This window comes from Corvus brachyrhynchos, unplaced genomic scaffold (assembly GCF_000691975.1).
Source record: "Corvus brachyrhynchos isolate BGI_N302 unplaced genomic scaffold, ASM69197v1 scaffold14, whole genome shotgun sequence".
NCBI classification, from domain to species: domain Eukaryota; kingdom Metazoa; phylum Chordata; class Aves; order Passeriformes; family Corvidae; genus Corvus; species Corvus brachyrhynchos.
The window spans coordinates 10,897,352-10,912,583 of NW_008239110.1; the positions used below are offsets into that span (position 1 = coordinate 10,897,352).

General features: G+C 36.2%; 1 protein-coding gene across 1 annotated transcript in view; it reads left to right on the plus strand.

Moving 5' to 3' along the window:
• The first annotated feature begins 32 nt into the window (after window positions 1-32).
• The window catches only part of RFX6 (regulatory factor X6), a 34,126-nt gene continuing 18,926 nt past the window's right edge, over window positions 33-15,232 (plus strand). The window contains exons 1-5 of the mRNA XM_008637942.2: window positions 33-229; window positions 1,835-1,958; window positions 3,202-3,263; window positions 10,061-10,138; window positions 12,723-12,750. Coding sequence (XP_008636164.1) covers window positions 33-229; window positions 1,835-1,958; window positions 3,202-3,263; window positions 10,061-10,138; window positions 12,723-12,750 — 489 coding nt within the window. The remainder of the gene's footprint in view (window positions 230-1,834; window positions 1,959-3,201; window positions 3,264-10,060; window positions 10,139-12,722; window positions 12,751-15,232) is intronic.

Sequence of the window (15,232 nt, forward strand, 5' to 3'; positions counted from 1 at the left end):
CGGGAGAAGCGGCGTGTTGCAGGACCGTAACGATGCCCTTGGGTCTCTCTTCTTGTCCCCCGCGGCGCTCAGAAACACACTTCGGCAGCGAAGCCCTCTCCTCGGACGAAGAGGATGCGGACGCTCGCGACGGCGCGCTGATAGCCGCCGACCAAAGCCCGTCTTCGAAGAAGACCATCACGCGGATCATGAAGGACAAGAAGAAGCAGACGCAGCTCACCCTGCAATGGTAGGGCTTCGGAGAGCCCCCGCTGCCCGCCCTGTGGGCTCCAGGCCTGAGCCAGCTTGTCTGTCACACTCAAAGGGACCTTTCTCTAATAGCTGAGCCGGCAAGGAGGACGACATCTCACGGTTTTTTTAGAAAGAATTTGTCATTTTTGGGGTGTTTCGTTAGTTGTTTTTTGGTTTTTGTTTTTGTTTCGAGGGTTAGGGGTTTTTTTGTTTTGTTTGGTTTGGGTTTTTTTTATGAGTCTTATCTACAAATAAGGACACCCATCCCCAAATTTCTGCGTTTTGAAATTTTCAGAAGTTTGTCACTTAACAGAAGTCTCGGTCAGATTCTCACACTATGTGGCTATTAATGAAATGTATCATCAAAATGTAGAAATGAACATTTAAGAATTGCGTCTGTGAATGGCTGCTCCTTTTATTATTCTTTAAGGCTGTGACAGATTTTCACAGTCTTATAATGCATTTCTTTTACATTGTGTTCTCCCACCTGCTGAGGCCCTAACTTTGGTTTATTTTATCTGGGGAAAAAAGTTAACCAATTAAGAGGTCAAATTCTGCAGACCTTAATTGATAAATGTTTCTATTAAAGTACACCTGAAATTAGGAAGGAGTGCTGTTGAATTAAATGGGAACTTAACTACCAAATGCAGACTGTCAATAGAGATTTTGGTTTTCCTTCTAACTGAAAAATTAGACTAATCCAAATTATTCAGTTTCTTTTTCTAGTTTACATCTGAGTGTAAATAGTTAAGGATTTAAGTCTGGTGAGTCAGTGCAAAATTATTCAATATGCAGCGCTTACTACACAGTATTTTCTTACAGATTTGTGTAATTTGAGAAACAAATTTATTGCACTTCATCCCAGGAGTAGTGAACAATGTAAAATGATAAAGAAAAAAAACCAACAGGACAGCAGTGAAATACTCAGCTGTTACCAAGGGTTCTGTTCAAGTGAAGACAGTCAGGTTTTTGCTTCGGTTTTAAAAATTTTACTTTAATGACCATCACTCAGCACTTGTATTCTGTAAACTGATTGGGAAGCTACACAGAAATTCATCTCCTTCAAAAATCGCTCTTCTTTGTTTTTTCACTGTGGTTTGAAGCATTTGCAGGTCCAGAGTGGAAATTAAAAAGCAGAAGGAGGAAGAAAAGAGACATTAGCTCAGGTGTCGAGGATACAGTGGGACAGAAGATGCAAGTCCAAGTCCCTGTTCTTAAATCCTTTCAAAGGACTGACTTAAATCCAGGTCTTTCATAGTTTAGTTAGTGCGCTTATTTTTGGACTAATGCTGGCTCTTAGGTGATGATAATTTAGTTATTTAAGTAAAGCAAAGAAGTCCAGACATTGAAAAAGACTCATTAAGAAAAGAAGTCTGGCTCCAGTTTTTCCATATTCTGCAGCTAGCCTAAGCACCAGGTGTGGAGTCAATCTGTAGTGTCTGTCACGTTCAGGAGAAACTCATCTGTGAGATCTGATGGAATTCTTCAGTGAAATTAAAAAAAGAAGAAGAACTGAAAAAAAGAGCAGTACCAAAAACTGGAAAATGCAATCGGGAGAAATGGCATATTGCTTCTTACTCTGGCAGTTTCTTTCTCTACACAGGCTGGAAGAAAACTACATTGTATGTGAAGGAGTTTGTTTACCAAGATGCATCCTTTATGCACATTATTTAGACTTCTGCAGAAAAGAGAAGCTGGAACCTGCCTGTGCTGCAACTTTTGGGAAGGTAATAAGTAAATGCCTTCATAATTTCTTAGATCGATTGTTTGATAGAATCACAGTTTAGTCCACCTGTGTAAAAAAATCTTTTGAAATTCACATGTTTTCTATTGCAAATGTACATGGAATCAGACTAACTATAACTACACTGTCTCTTATGGGGGAATTTCTTAACATCACCTTTAGGAGATTGAAGCTGAAATTCCCTTTGATTTATTGTTGTTTTTATTAAAAAAAAAAGGCATTCTCTCTGAGTGCTTTTTTCTTTTCCTTTTTGTTGATGACATTAATAGGTTCTTTCCACAAAACCAGATCTGACATGGAAGACACTTATACTAAAGGCAATGTAAAGTGAGATGTGACACAAGCAATACTAGAAGGGAAAAGAAATTAATAACACAAAGAGCTCCCAAATGAAAAATTGTTGATTCATTTTCTTTTCTGCCCTTCCCTACAATTAATCCTGAAGCAACTTAATGAAAGGAAGAATTGAACTCACCAAATTAAATCCTGAGTATTTAGTGAAACAGGAAACCAAAAATGCATCAAGGATCATCTTTTTTTAAACACTACTGATTTAGTAATGGTTCATACATAGCAAAATGCATTAATTAAATAATAATAATGGATTTAAAATCTGGTTCATAAAATGTTTGTTTCCTATTTTATTCTAATTAAATTGGATACACTAAAAAAGTGGATATCTAATTTTCATATACAGTTTCAGTATAAATGAAAAAGACAATAGGTTCCATTTAAACATTGTTTTTACAGTGATCTGTCTTTTAGACATATCTATTAGATCTATCTCTATTACTGAATTAATTTTTTTAGATCACACTTTCAAATAAAAAAAATCAATTTATCTCTTGTTGTTTTTGAAAACCGAATAGCTAGATGACAGAGTTTCCCCTGGTTTTGTTTAGATCTCTGAAGCAAGAGATACAGTTGTACTTTCGGAACTTGAAAATAATAGAATTCTGGTGAAGAAAACTAGATTTTAAAGTGTAAAAGTGAAAACAGAAAGGGAGAATAGGTGGGAAGACTGGAGATACACAGCAGGATGGACAAGGATGGAAGAAAGCCTGCAGTGTGAAACAGGACCTAATCATTTATGTTGTGCCATAAGTATCAAAAAGGTTTTTTACTGAACTATCTTAGACCATGTATTTACACTACATTTTTTCTATAAACAGATTGCTACGAAATTTTACCGGTGTTAGAAATTAATGCAGTTACTTTCTCTTTAGACCATTCGCCAGAAGTTCCCTCTCCTTACCACAAGGCGGCTTGGAACAAGGGGCCATTCAAAGTAAGGCACAATTACGTGTGTATCTGCTTATAGAGCTAATTTTAGGAATGATGAGTATTTCCATGTCTCCTTAATAAGTGCTAACTGTCTGGGGACTTTATTCAGATGATACTCTACAAGTGATAACTTTCATGTACATGATGAAGCTGATGCTCATATTCAAGAGCTTAAGTTTGAAAACATTGCTGCAGGAATAATTTCTAAAATTAAACCGATACAGCTTCTAAATCTTGTCATTGCATTTATAGACCCATGCATATGTTGCAAATATGTGTCAAAATATTAGATCTAAAAAGCATTTATAATACCTACATCTTTTTATAGCTGCCCATCTTTCTATAACTAGTGATTTTATTTCCCTTTTGCAAGCCTAACAACTTTCATTGTGTTCTCTACATAACAATATGGATTCACTTAAATACACCACCAAAAAAAGCATTGTTTTAAATTGGGAATAAGGTATACTTCTGCTCATTGTTGTAGGTATCTTAAAAAATTCTGAAAAGTACACAATTTATAGTGCAGTCATTTAATAAATAATGTATCCTATTGGTTTGTATATTTGATCTGTGAAATATTAGGTTGTAGGAATAGATCATAGACAATTCTATATCACCTGGTGGTAAAATTTTTATTAGTTCTGGTTCTGGCCTTATGCTTTTGGCCATGAGTAATTTAATGTAAAACTGATATGAAGAGTGGTAACACACATATTGCCTCACATCCATTTTGCTAATGAATAAGATAGAAAACCGGAATAATGATAGTAACAGAAGAAACTTAAACATTCTCTTTTTTTTGGAAAACTCTTAATTTTGAGCTACTTAGCCTTGAAAGACAAAGTCACTCCTGTCTTTCAGTAGTTTATAAGCAAAACTCAAAACAAAGGGAGACTGAAAAGGAAAAAAAAAAACCTACAAGATTCGTTTTCCTAAGTGATACTAGAAATGTCTGAAAGATAAACTTTTACACTCATAGTTTTGGGAGGTTGTTAAGTGTTGTTATACTTGCTTTTCTTCCTGCCTTAGAAATACAAGAAATAGATAGTTGAATCCACCTTAGTTTTGCTGAAGAATGAATGTTTTTTGTGAATTTTAGGTTTTGTTGCAGAAAAAATGAAGTTGGGGAAGAATTTAAATTCCAAATTTTTGCCGAGACATTCTGTTTCTTAAGCATGTCTCAAGCATTTATTTTAAATAACCATTAATAAAAATAAAATCCAAAGGAAATATAGTCTTCATGGAATGTTATTCCTTTTTTTTTTTTTTTTTTTTTTTTAACCTGAAAGTATCTAAACCTGAGTTTTCCTCAGAAATAGCTAAACCAAAGAAAAATATGTTTTTTTGGGAATTTTTTCCTTTTTTTTTTTTTTTTTTTTTGGTTTCAACAGAGGATAGTTCTTCCATAGTGTCTATCACAGTCTTACAAATTTGTAATCCATTAATCTCTTTTAGGAGATAGTACTCAGTGTGTAATGTATAGAGGAAAACTGGAACTGAAGTTCATTTCTATTTTTGTAGGTGACCTATAGATGCTGAGTAGAGGGTTTTTGAGGAGAGCAATTATTGGAAAGGTTATTTATTAGGGAAAAGAAGGAATCTTTGTATTGTCTGCTGTGATGAACTTAAGATGTGATTACAGGCATAAGATGATGTAGACATAGCTTTGCTGCTGGTGTTGTGTTTAAGATTTTAAGAGATCTGGCATTCACAATTTGTGCAGGAATATTTGACAACCTCCTAATTCATCAGTGCCTTGGTGAATTCCTAGTTGGGTTCATAACCCAACATATTTGGTGAACCACTTAGTTACAATGAACAAGATAATACAAGGGAGAAGTCTCCCACATGCTCATTATATATTTGTTCTGACATATCTAACAGATTCATAGATAGGATCCAATGAGGATCCAAACTTCCAAAACATATCATGTGTCTGCATGATTTAAGCACAGTAAGTCAACCTTTATTAAGCAAATGAATATGTTTCAAATATGTATATATCTACAAAATTAATTGTGTTGGAACATGTGTGACTATATTCCCCTTTTCTCAATGACATTAAACAATATTAATATAGAAATAACTCATGCCCAACATTTCTTTGGCAAGATTCTATATCCCTACTGACCTTGTTGGTATTATGTGCCATATTTTCATATGGATTAACTGTTCTTGAACAATTTCCTCAAAGGAATAAGGCATTAGCAGGTTTTATTTGAACATCTGGCACTTGTTTCTCCATATTTTTTCATCAGTTTTCCTCAGAGGCTTTTTCTCTGCAATTCTCATTTCTGCTAAGATTCATATACCTTGATCTTGCTGTGCTAAAAAGGACCTCACAAAAGGCATAGATGACAATATTTCCAGTTCAGAGACCAAATTTAGCAGCAAGTAGTCATAGAGAAGTGTCAGTATAAATCACAGAATCATGGAATCATAGAGGAATAGAATGATAGAATGGTTGGGGTTGGAAGAGACCTTAAAGATCATCTAGTTTCAACCCGTGTGCCACAGGCAGAGACATTTTCAACTAGGCCAGGTTGCTCAAAGCCCCATCCAGTCTGGCCTTGAACATTTCCAGGGATGGGACATCCACAGCTGCTCTGAGCCATCTGTGCCAGTGCCTCAACACCCCCACAGTAAAGAATTTTTTTCCTAGTATCTAATCTAAATCTACCCTTTCTCAGTTTAATGATCTCTGATAGTCTTTTCTTCTGTCTCTGGTGTTGCGGGCCCCTCAGAACTACAGACTCACTGAGGAGCAGTTGAATTTCTGATTTCACCAGGTAGCAGTTAGTCACACAAATGTCATTTACAGAACTGTTTCCATTAAATTAATAAGAAAGTTAAAGGACTGTAATTAGTTTCAGTAAATTACTAGTTACGCTTTTTTTATGTCAGCATGGACCTTAAACGTTACAGGCTGTTTCTGGGTTACTGGGACTAGTAAGAGAGCTCTTACTAGCAATTAAATCATATTTTTTGAAGCATGATAGTGTAGTGACATTGTATTATTTTTATTGCTGCTATCATTATTACAATATAGTGCTAGTAGGAGCAGTATTAGTACTAACTATTCCTGACAGTGATGTTTTATATGGCAATATTGCCTAGGAGCTCGCATCACTGTCCAGGACTTTACTGAGTCAGATGCTGCAAAAGCGTGAAAAGGAAGAAGACAATTCTTCTCCAATGGAATAATTGTTCTTATATTGTAGAGAAAAGTTAACGCCCCGGGATAAAAGTGCCTTCCTGGACACTGCAAGCATGCACAGCAATCTATTGGTAGAGCCTGGCCATGATCAGAAGAAAGCAAAGAAAATAATTTCCTTTTTCCATCATCTTCAAGGTGACGGAAATTGTTTTTCTCCCACACTGATTCAAGCTCTTTCTAACATCCACATGAGCACAAATTGGATTTGAGGAAAAGCTCCTGCACTAACATATGGAATACAGTTGCTGTTCTAAGGTGTGTGATACACAAATGTTAGTTCCTCCTCTGTTCCCAAACAGCATCTGTCATCTCTAGTTCTGGGCAAAGGACAAACTTAAAACTGAGTCTAATGATTCCTAGAATTCAAGTCAGAATCTTTCTTTCTCTGTGTTTACATCCAACAACCCGTTTATACAAAAGCGTCAATACTAAAACTCCTGCAAACATTTGACCAAGAAGGTCCAACACATTGGACACAATTTTGTAAACAAAATACATTAATCTCTCATGCCCATGCTAATCACTCTACATAGCTGAAAGTAAGGGAAATTTTCTATATTACTGCGAGTGAAAGAAGATGCAGCACCAGAAATACTGCAAACTGCTCTCTTAGATTAGTATTTCATAAGCAACAGTTCTCTGTTCTGAATCCACCTTTTTGATTGGTAATGTTGAACATACTGTGGTCAGTATTAGAACTCAGGTGTAACTTTCACAGTACATGAACCACCTGAAGCAGCTATTTGGGAAAACATTCAAACTGCTCAGTCCATACACATGGAAGACTGTTTGAGCTCAAGTTACAATTTAATTTCTTTGTAGACTTTGATCAATGATGAATCTTAGCTTTTATCCATCATGTCTGAAAACTATTATCTTATTTATTAGGAGTGATTTAGTGGGTTAATAAAACTGATATGGCAGCTGGCCCTGTGATAAGAAGTTATTGCAAGTCCCTGAGCAGCTTAAGCCTGTCATTTCCTTATCAGCTATCATTTGTGTCAGTGTATGCTAAAATCAGAGCTACAAGTTGTGTAGGAACATATGTTACAAGAAACCACTGAAATTAAAAGAGAAAATTAGTTCAGCTTGTTTTATAAAATGTTTGTTTCAAAAATTGAGAGTAAATTCCTTGTAGTGACTGATTACCTTTTATTAATTGCACAATAGGAATAATAAATAGTAAAATACAAACATACTGTACATACACATAAAAATATGCATGTAAAGAGACACAAGGAAGGCATTTGAAGATGTAGGTTAAAGATGTTATCAATGTGTCTGGGATGGGTATACTACTTTCAAGAGGGAGCCTAAAATAAGCTATTCAACTAAGGACTTTGGCTAGTAAGAGAATAATAATCTTCATAAGTTATTACTCTATGGACTATACTAGACAGATCTTGAAAAGTAAGATTACATTATTTTTAATTGTTTCTGTGTCGTGAATGGAAAGCTGTATTTTTTAGCACTAAAAATTCAGCTATACATTACTGAAGAAAAACAGAATGATACCAGCTGTGCCTTTAATACACACAGAATATGTACTGAAAAATATCTATTGTCTACATAACAAGATGTCTCAGTGATAAATTCTGATATCTTGGGGCATTCCAGCAGGAGCAAGTATATTGTCTACCACTGGATCTAAATCATACAACAGTTCCTCTTCCTAGCCCAAATGTATGAATATTGAATTAGATGTTGAATAATCTAGATATTGAATCCTAACTTTGTAAAGAAATAATGCTTTTCCTTGCCTCTGGTCCACTCCAACCTTAGCAAGAGGGGATGCCAAATTTATGGTGAAAGTGTAAAAGTATTTTTCTTAGAATTTAAAAATCGCATGCGATTGAAGCTGGGAGATTTAAATTGTTGGAATGGGATGTGGGCAAGTGCTTGCTTACATGGCCAATGACAAATGTGCTGATAACATTGTTAAAGAAGCAGTCACAGCTCTATTATGTTTTACATCCTGTTCAGTGGACTCCCTTTGCAATGTAAAGACTTAAGTAAATGCTGTTATTTCAAAGAATCCATACATGTATATTTTCAATACCTCTTGTATCACAGTAAGGAAAGAGGGGAGAAAATTTTGGCTTTCCTAGGGGTTGGCAAGTGCCACAGTGACCTAGCAGTGTTATGTAGACTCATCAGTTTCAGGAAAGCAGTAAAAGTGATGGTGCCACTTTCTGTCGCATTTCTTGGCTGTAAAATCCTGAAGGCACACAAAAGACTGTCCAGAAACAGAAAAACCATTTCAGCTGAGATTGTCAAAGCTACCTAGGCTAGGCAAATATATCATCCAAATGAACATTTTCTTAGGCATAATTTGTATCTAATGCCTTTAACCAGCTTTGTAAATATAAAGCACGTGAGGGTTTTGTTCTTACCTGTGACAGTTCCATACAAGAATAAACAAAATATTGTGATTTTTTTTTTTAATGGTCATTACCAGGATCAGCAGAGATGAGATGAGATTAACACTTTTGTTGATGTGTTCTATGAACTATTTGCTGGGGCTTTGTGTCTCAAGAATGCGTTTCTTCAAGCTTTTGGGGAGTATCAGTGAAATCAATACAGTGTGTTGCAAAGTGCTACTTTGAAGCAGCTCAGTTAAACCAGCTGCCATGGTATTTTCAAACTAATTTTAGTAAAAAACAGATTAACCTTCGTATTCTATCCATAACAGTCTTAGACAAATTTTATTTAACACAATCAGTTTTTAAATCTGTTGAGTGGAATTTTTAAGACAGGGCCTATTACCTTTGATAGATGAACTCAAGCAAACTTTGCTATGATCAGTAAGGAAAGAGCTGCTCCCAGCTTGCTCTCCTGCCCTTCTCTCAGAGGTCACTTATTTTGTAGCAAAATTAGTGGAAAGCAGTAAGTAGCTACTTCACAGCCAGTTTTCTTAGCACCAACCCATCCTCTTTAGCATCTTTGGTGTCTTTGGTTAAAGTGTTGGGTGTGAGCACTGCAAAGGCCAAGCAATCTTTCCTTTTTCAAGCTCTATTTGGGAGCAGTAATCTCCAGGAGAGCAACAGGGGAGACAAATGTGGATGAGATGTGTGTAAATGGCTTAATAATTTAGCATTAGTCAGCCTACAACCTGACAGAAGAATGAATGGATGACAAATTATCATTATTAGTCATAGGAGACAGAACACTAAGTTATAAGGTGCATTGGCAAGCTATTTTCAACTGAGAATGGCTCTGAGGGACTGTCTAAATGTAATAGTGGCTAGCAAGATAAAATGAATCTGGGGGATCAAACCCTTTCAAACAAATGAAGTAAAATGAAACAGAATGCATATTAGGGAAAAGAGATGTAATATGTTTCTGGATTTTCTTTTCCAGCTACATTCTTGTAAGAGAGAAAGTATTCTAAGTTTAACCCTTGAATTTTGGATCAAATCATGACAATACTCTTTTCTATGACACCAGATTTTGTTCCATGTCAGTGAAAGGAATAATTAGACACTGTATAGAAAAGTTTCCAGAAAGCATTTAAAATCAATTTGACAGCTTTTTTTACTTCACCTGTCACTCATAAACACTCTTCTTTTTTTTTTCCGCAGGTATCACTATTATGGAATTGGCATTAAAGAAAGCAGTGCATATTACCACTCTGTGTATTCTGGAAAGGGCTTAACCAGGTAAAATAACATAACTTTTGAGACTTTAACAGTGAAAGTCTAACTATAACCTTCCTTTGGGAAGGTATTTGTAAGACTCTAATTTTTGTTTCTACAAGACCTAGTATTGTTGCTTATCTCAGTGTTTTAAGAGGTTGATCTATATATTTTGCTAGTGTCTTCCAGTTTGACCTCATCACAGTCAGTGTAGAGCTGCATCAACTTTTAACAGCAGACCATTTGTTCAAGTTTGTATGAGGGAGCAAAATCCCATTTCCAGAACACTTGGCTAATTTTGTTTGCTTGTGTGTCACCCTGTGAGTTTTTTCCCCAGGACAGCTTTCCATTATGAAACGTCTGGAGAATGGTGTGAAGCTGGCACCTGTGGGGCAGGAGGGAGCGGTCAGTGTAGATTAATATTTACAGGTCCTTTGACTGGCTAATATCAGTTTAAACCTAACCCAGGAAGCTCTAATTATATTTATTTAAGGGACAGCTAGCACGATCAATATGTTACGATAGCTGCCTGTTGGTTTGCCAAAGATTAATAGTTCGTAAAGCAAATGTCTCTGTTCACATATGGCTTGAATGACGGCTTTCATTGTCTGTGGCAGTATACCTGGATAAGTAGGACTCTGAGAAAAGAAAGGAATAAATGAGTTTATAATCACAGATAGAAAATTCGACTGGTGACAGATTTCGGTTATATCCAAAGAGACCTTTTCCAAACAATAGGACAAGCGTAAAAATTGAGGGTAATGCTGCCAATGATGCTTAAAAAGAGAGAGTTCTCTCCACAGCAATACTTAGGGTGTAATAGATTGGAATATTCTATTTCTTTGTCTGGTATTTATCCGGAGCTGTGGAGGTGTTGCTGGTACACAGTGTATTTTTCTTTCATAATACAGAACTACCTTGAACAAATTGTTCATTTTGTTGACTAAAAGACAGTTGTTTTCATTTAAGGGAATATAATAATTCTTACTCCTCAGCTTTATGTCAGGCAGTCACAGTGTAGCAACAAGCAATGAGTGCAAAGAAAGTGGAGGTTCTGCAAAGTTCCCTGCAGCTGGATTTCTGACAGCATACACTCATGTAAAGATGGCACAGATACTCTCTAAGATTTTCAGGGCTACTGACTAGATTCACTAATTAGGAACCTTTTGTCTGTGTTAGGACCTGTGCTGTCCTGTATGAGATGTTGAATTTTCAGGGTCTAGCAGTTCAATTGCCTCCCTAGCTGAATTAAAACAGAAGCTCAGATACTTACTTTGCACAGCCTGGCCTGTCATGGTGATTAGATTTTTCTGTGTGAAGAGAATGATGCAGTAGCCTGGGGTTAAGAATAAGCTTCTGGAGAAGGAAAGAATCAGGCAGTGTAGGGATTCAAAAATGAATCTCCCAGTTCCTGGCTGCTGCTTATAGTGATCCATGGAATCTGTCCTTATGTCTCTTCTAGTAGGTGAGGCTCTGGAAGAGCAGTGCTAGCAGATGCTGCCTCACATTCTTGCTGTACATTCCGTGTACATTTTGCTGAACATGTGGAAATCCAGAGTCCAAAACAAATACATCTAGCCTTGAAGTTAATTAGATCCACGTTGTAATCAGCTGAGTGATGCCTTCATCTATCAACAGGCAAGGGAACTGGCTAGGTACCATATGCTGGGTTATCATGTGATGGGAGCTGTCAGGCACCTGTGCCAGGCCTGGGCAGGAGGAATTCCACAACTGCTCAGCCTCTGGACTTCTGAGAGCATCTCAGAGAGAAGGAAACAGCCAGAGAGCATCTCAACAGCAGGAAACCATGATATTGCCACTAATAATTATGAGACTTCATATTGCCCACAATATCTTATCAGTTGGCAGCTAGTGGTACAGGAAATAACAATAGTCAAACAACATTTATCATTATACTGATCCATTAGAATCGCTATTATTACACATTCTCTACTTTAGTAGTTACAATTTAAAATGTTCTTTCTGATTTCTGCACTGAAGGGTTGTCTAATAGTCCAATGGCTTCACTGGGTATCTCTCAATTGTACTCTTAATAGGACATTCACTGTACTGCAACACATTTTTGCCAGTTAAGGAATCTTTTATCTCAGAAATATATTTCATTGCATCAAACTAGTACTGTAGTGAAAAAGAATGGGAAATCACTATGATTTCTTAATTTTTCCTAGAAATGTAAGTTATATATATATATATACTTTTTCTACTCTGAATTTACTATGTCTATCAAAAACTGTATGTGTTTCCTTATAAAGATGTTATGGACTTGCACCTATGCTACCCTTTTGCTATTTGTGAAGTGGCAAAGATCCAACCAAAAACCTGAAACTGGATTTTATACTTTACTGTTTAGTCAGTGGTCTTAATCTTCATGTTTTATAAGACATCAGTAGGTTTTCTGTTATCCCCAGGTATCTGAAAATCAGTGGAAGAAGTTAAGAAAAAAACCCATTAAAACCCTATTAAAACCTGTAATTGCATTTGGAAAAATGTGATCATTTTTCTAATAGATCAGACATGTATATAGATATATAATCTCTACAAATGTTCTGCTTAGGAAAAAAATAATCAAGTGTGTTCACTTTCAAAGGTTCTCTGGAAGCAAGCTAAAGAATGAGGTAAGTGCTGTAGTCTGTTTCCTTTTACTTCTGTTACAATCCAAATATTATGTGACCTGTGGTTTCCTTCACATTAATTTCTTTGAAAATTGGAACATTATTTTTCATTATATGTTTGAGTGCATAACCTTTTTTAACAAAGCTGAGTATTTGCTCCTCTAAATATTCAAAGAAAAATAAGATTCAAAAACACCTTCTAGGGTTCCCATTGCAATCCAGTTACCCATCACCATATTTAAGGAAAGGATCAAGCTCTAGCTTTATTTTTTTTTACATGTTACTTTTGCAGGAGGGCTTTTTCAGAATCTCATTTGTCTGACTGGAAGTTGAAAAGAAATTTTTTTAAAATAAACTGAAATTGGTGCCTCCTAGTCAGGATTGCCTTTCTCTATTTTTTGCTCTTCATGACATTTTGTTGTGCTATGCCTTTTTGCTGCTTTTGCTTGCTGGATGGGACAAAAGCAGCTTTTAGTAACGTCTTATCAGCCTTATAGCCTTCCACTGTACTTGTTCTGATATCTTTAGAGTAAAATAAATCATAAAGTCTTGTAAATGATATATTTCCAATTCCTATTGGAAGTATCCCTTCTGATGAACCCTAGAACTGGATCTGGTTTTGTTGGTTTTTGCTCTCCAGCCCCCCACAAGTAGTCTACATTTTTACTACTGTATACTACAGTATAGTCATTGTCATTGTCATTCTGGTCATATTTATAGTAGAAAATTATGGTTTATTGTACATTAAGAATTAAGGGTTGCTCACAGTATTTTTATTTGACACTGAGTTCAGCTAGCATGGAGTATCTTGCATCCGTATTACTAAACTCCTGAACCTGCAAAAGGACAACACAGGGACATCTCTGCCACATTGCCATGAAGAAATGTCCCTAATGTGCAGTACCTGTTGAAATATGACTAGAAGGTGTTTGGGATACTGCTAATTGGCATGGGCCAAAAGAATGCCAGGGGCTGTTCTGAGTAATACTGTTCCAGTATTGCCTGGGAATGTTTCCTGACACCATTTAATTTACTAGACTAAATATACCTTCTGCGATCAACTGATACACAGGAAGCCTTTCACCTTTTTCATTTCCAGATAAGCGACTCCTAGCTGATAGCAGGCATTTTTATTGGTCCCTGAGAGTGTAGCTTTGCTCTATTGATTTTCATCCCCCTTATTACCATTATCTCAAAGCCGTCCACGTCTTTCCACATGACCTCTTGGTCTTCCTCTGTTGGTGAGTTCATTAGCTCATGTCAACCAGTTTAATCTATTCAGCCCCAAGTCTGATCTTCAGGAATCTTCACTTCAATCCCTTTTCAACCCAGTAGTTTCCCTGTCAACACAGCTTGTTAGCATTTCAGCTGGAGTCAGTTTCTTAAACATTTTTACATTCTTTTACTAATCCCCACTCTCACCAGCATAACTGATCATTTCCCATGGTGACACCATGTCAAGTATTTTAGTGAGGTTCAGATAGATTACATCTGCTGCATTTTTCCTGTTCAGATAATCAGCTATCTTATCAAAAAAAGATAGTGCTGTGCCATGGGATATCCCCAGCATTACTCATGAGCACTACTGTGGCATTCATTTGTTCAGAGTTTTGGGATTGAATATATCTGGTTCCTTTGGCATAAATGGAGGTATATTTTCTTCTATCTCTGATGTGGCATTCCCAGTCTGCCTTGGAATTGACAATTCCACACATCTGTCTTGTTTCTGCCCCAAAGTTCCTTTGTCCTCCCAGAAAAAAATGTTCACAGATAAGTCAATGGAAATAAATGAGAAAGGGCACATCCTTGTGAGTTCTTTATTGTCTAGCTCTGTATTGTCTGAAATTATTCAGACAGGTTTTAAGAGAAAAAAAATACTTTCATGGTCAAAACTGAATTAGAATAATCTCATTGTACTGAAAATTTGGCATTATATTTTCATTAGTGTGAATGAGTGATAGATACATCTTTTTTCATTTGCTTGAAAGTACATGTAATCAGGTATTCCAAAAAGATTTACAATGATTGCATAAGGTGTAATTCTCAGTAGGAACATAAAGACATTGAAAAGATGTTAAAGCACTGATTGTCTAAATATACTGAGTAAATGGCATTTGAATGAACACTTATTGAGTGCCAGGGACACTGTTTACTTCTGGTATGTTTTATCACATTTTCTAGTATTCTCTCTGTAGGGGGAGATATCAGCAAATTCTTTTATCTAAACCAGTTAGTGCACCATTAGAGTCTGCATGGTTAATTAGGCAGATAATATTACTGTCATTATCTTAATGTTAAATGGCCATTAGAAACAGATGGCATTAAATAGAAAGGGCAAGTGGCAGCAGGTTAAAATATTAAGCCTAGAACTGAGGCACAGTCATAAGTCCATTAGCAAGGTAAAAAACATTGCAGATTATCTTCTCTTAAACCTCCCACCACCATCACTGCCTTCTTTTAAATGAACAAATCCCTTTTAATCAGA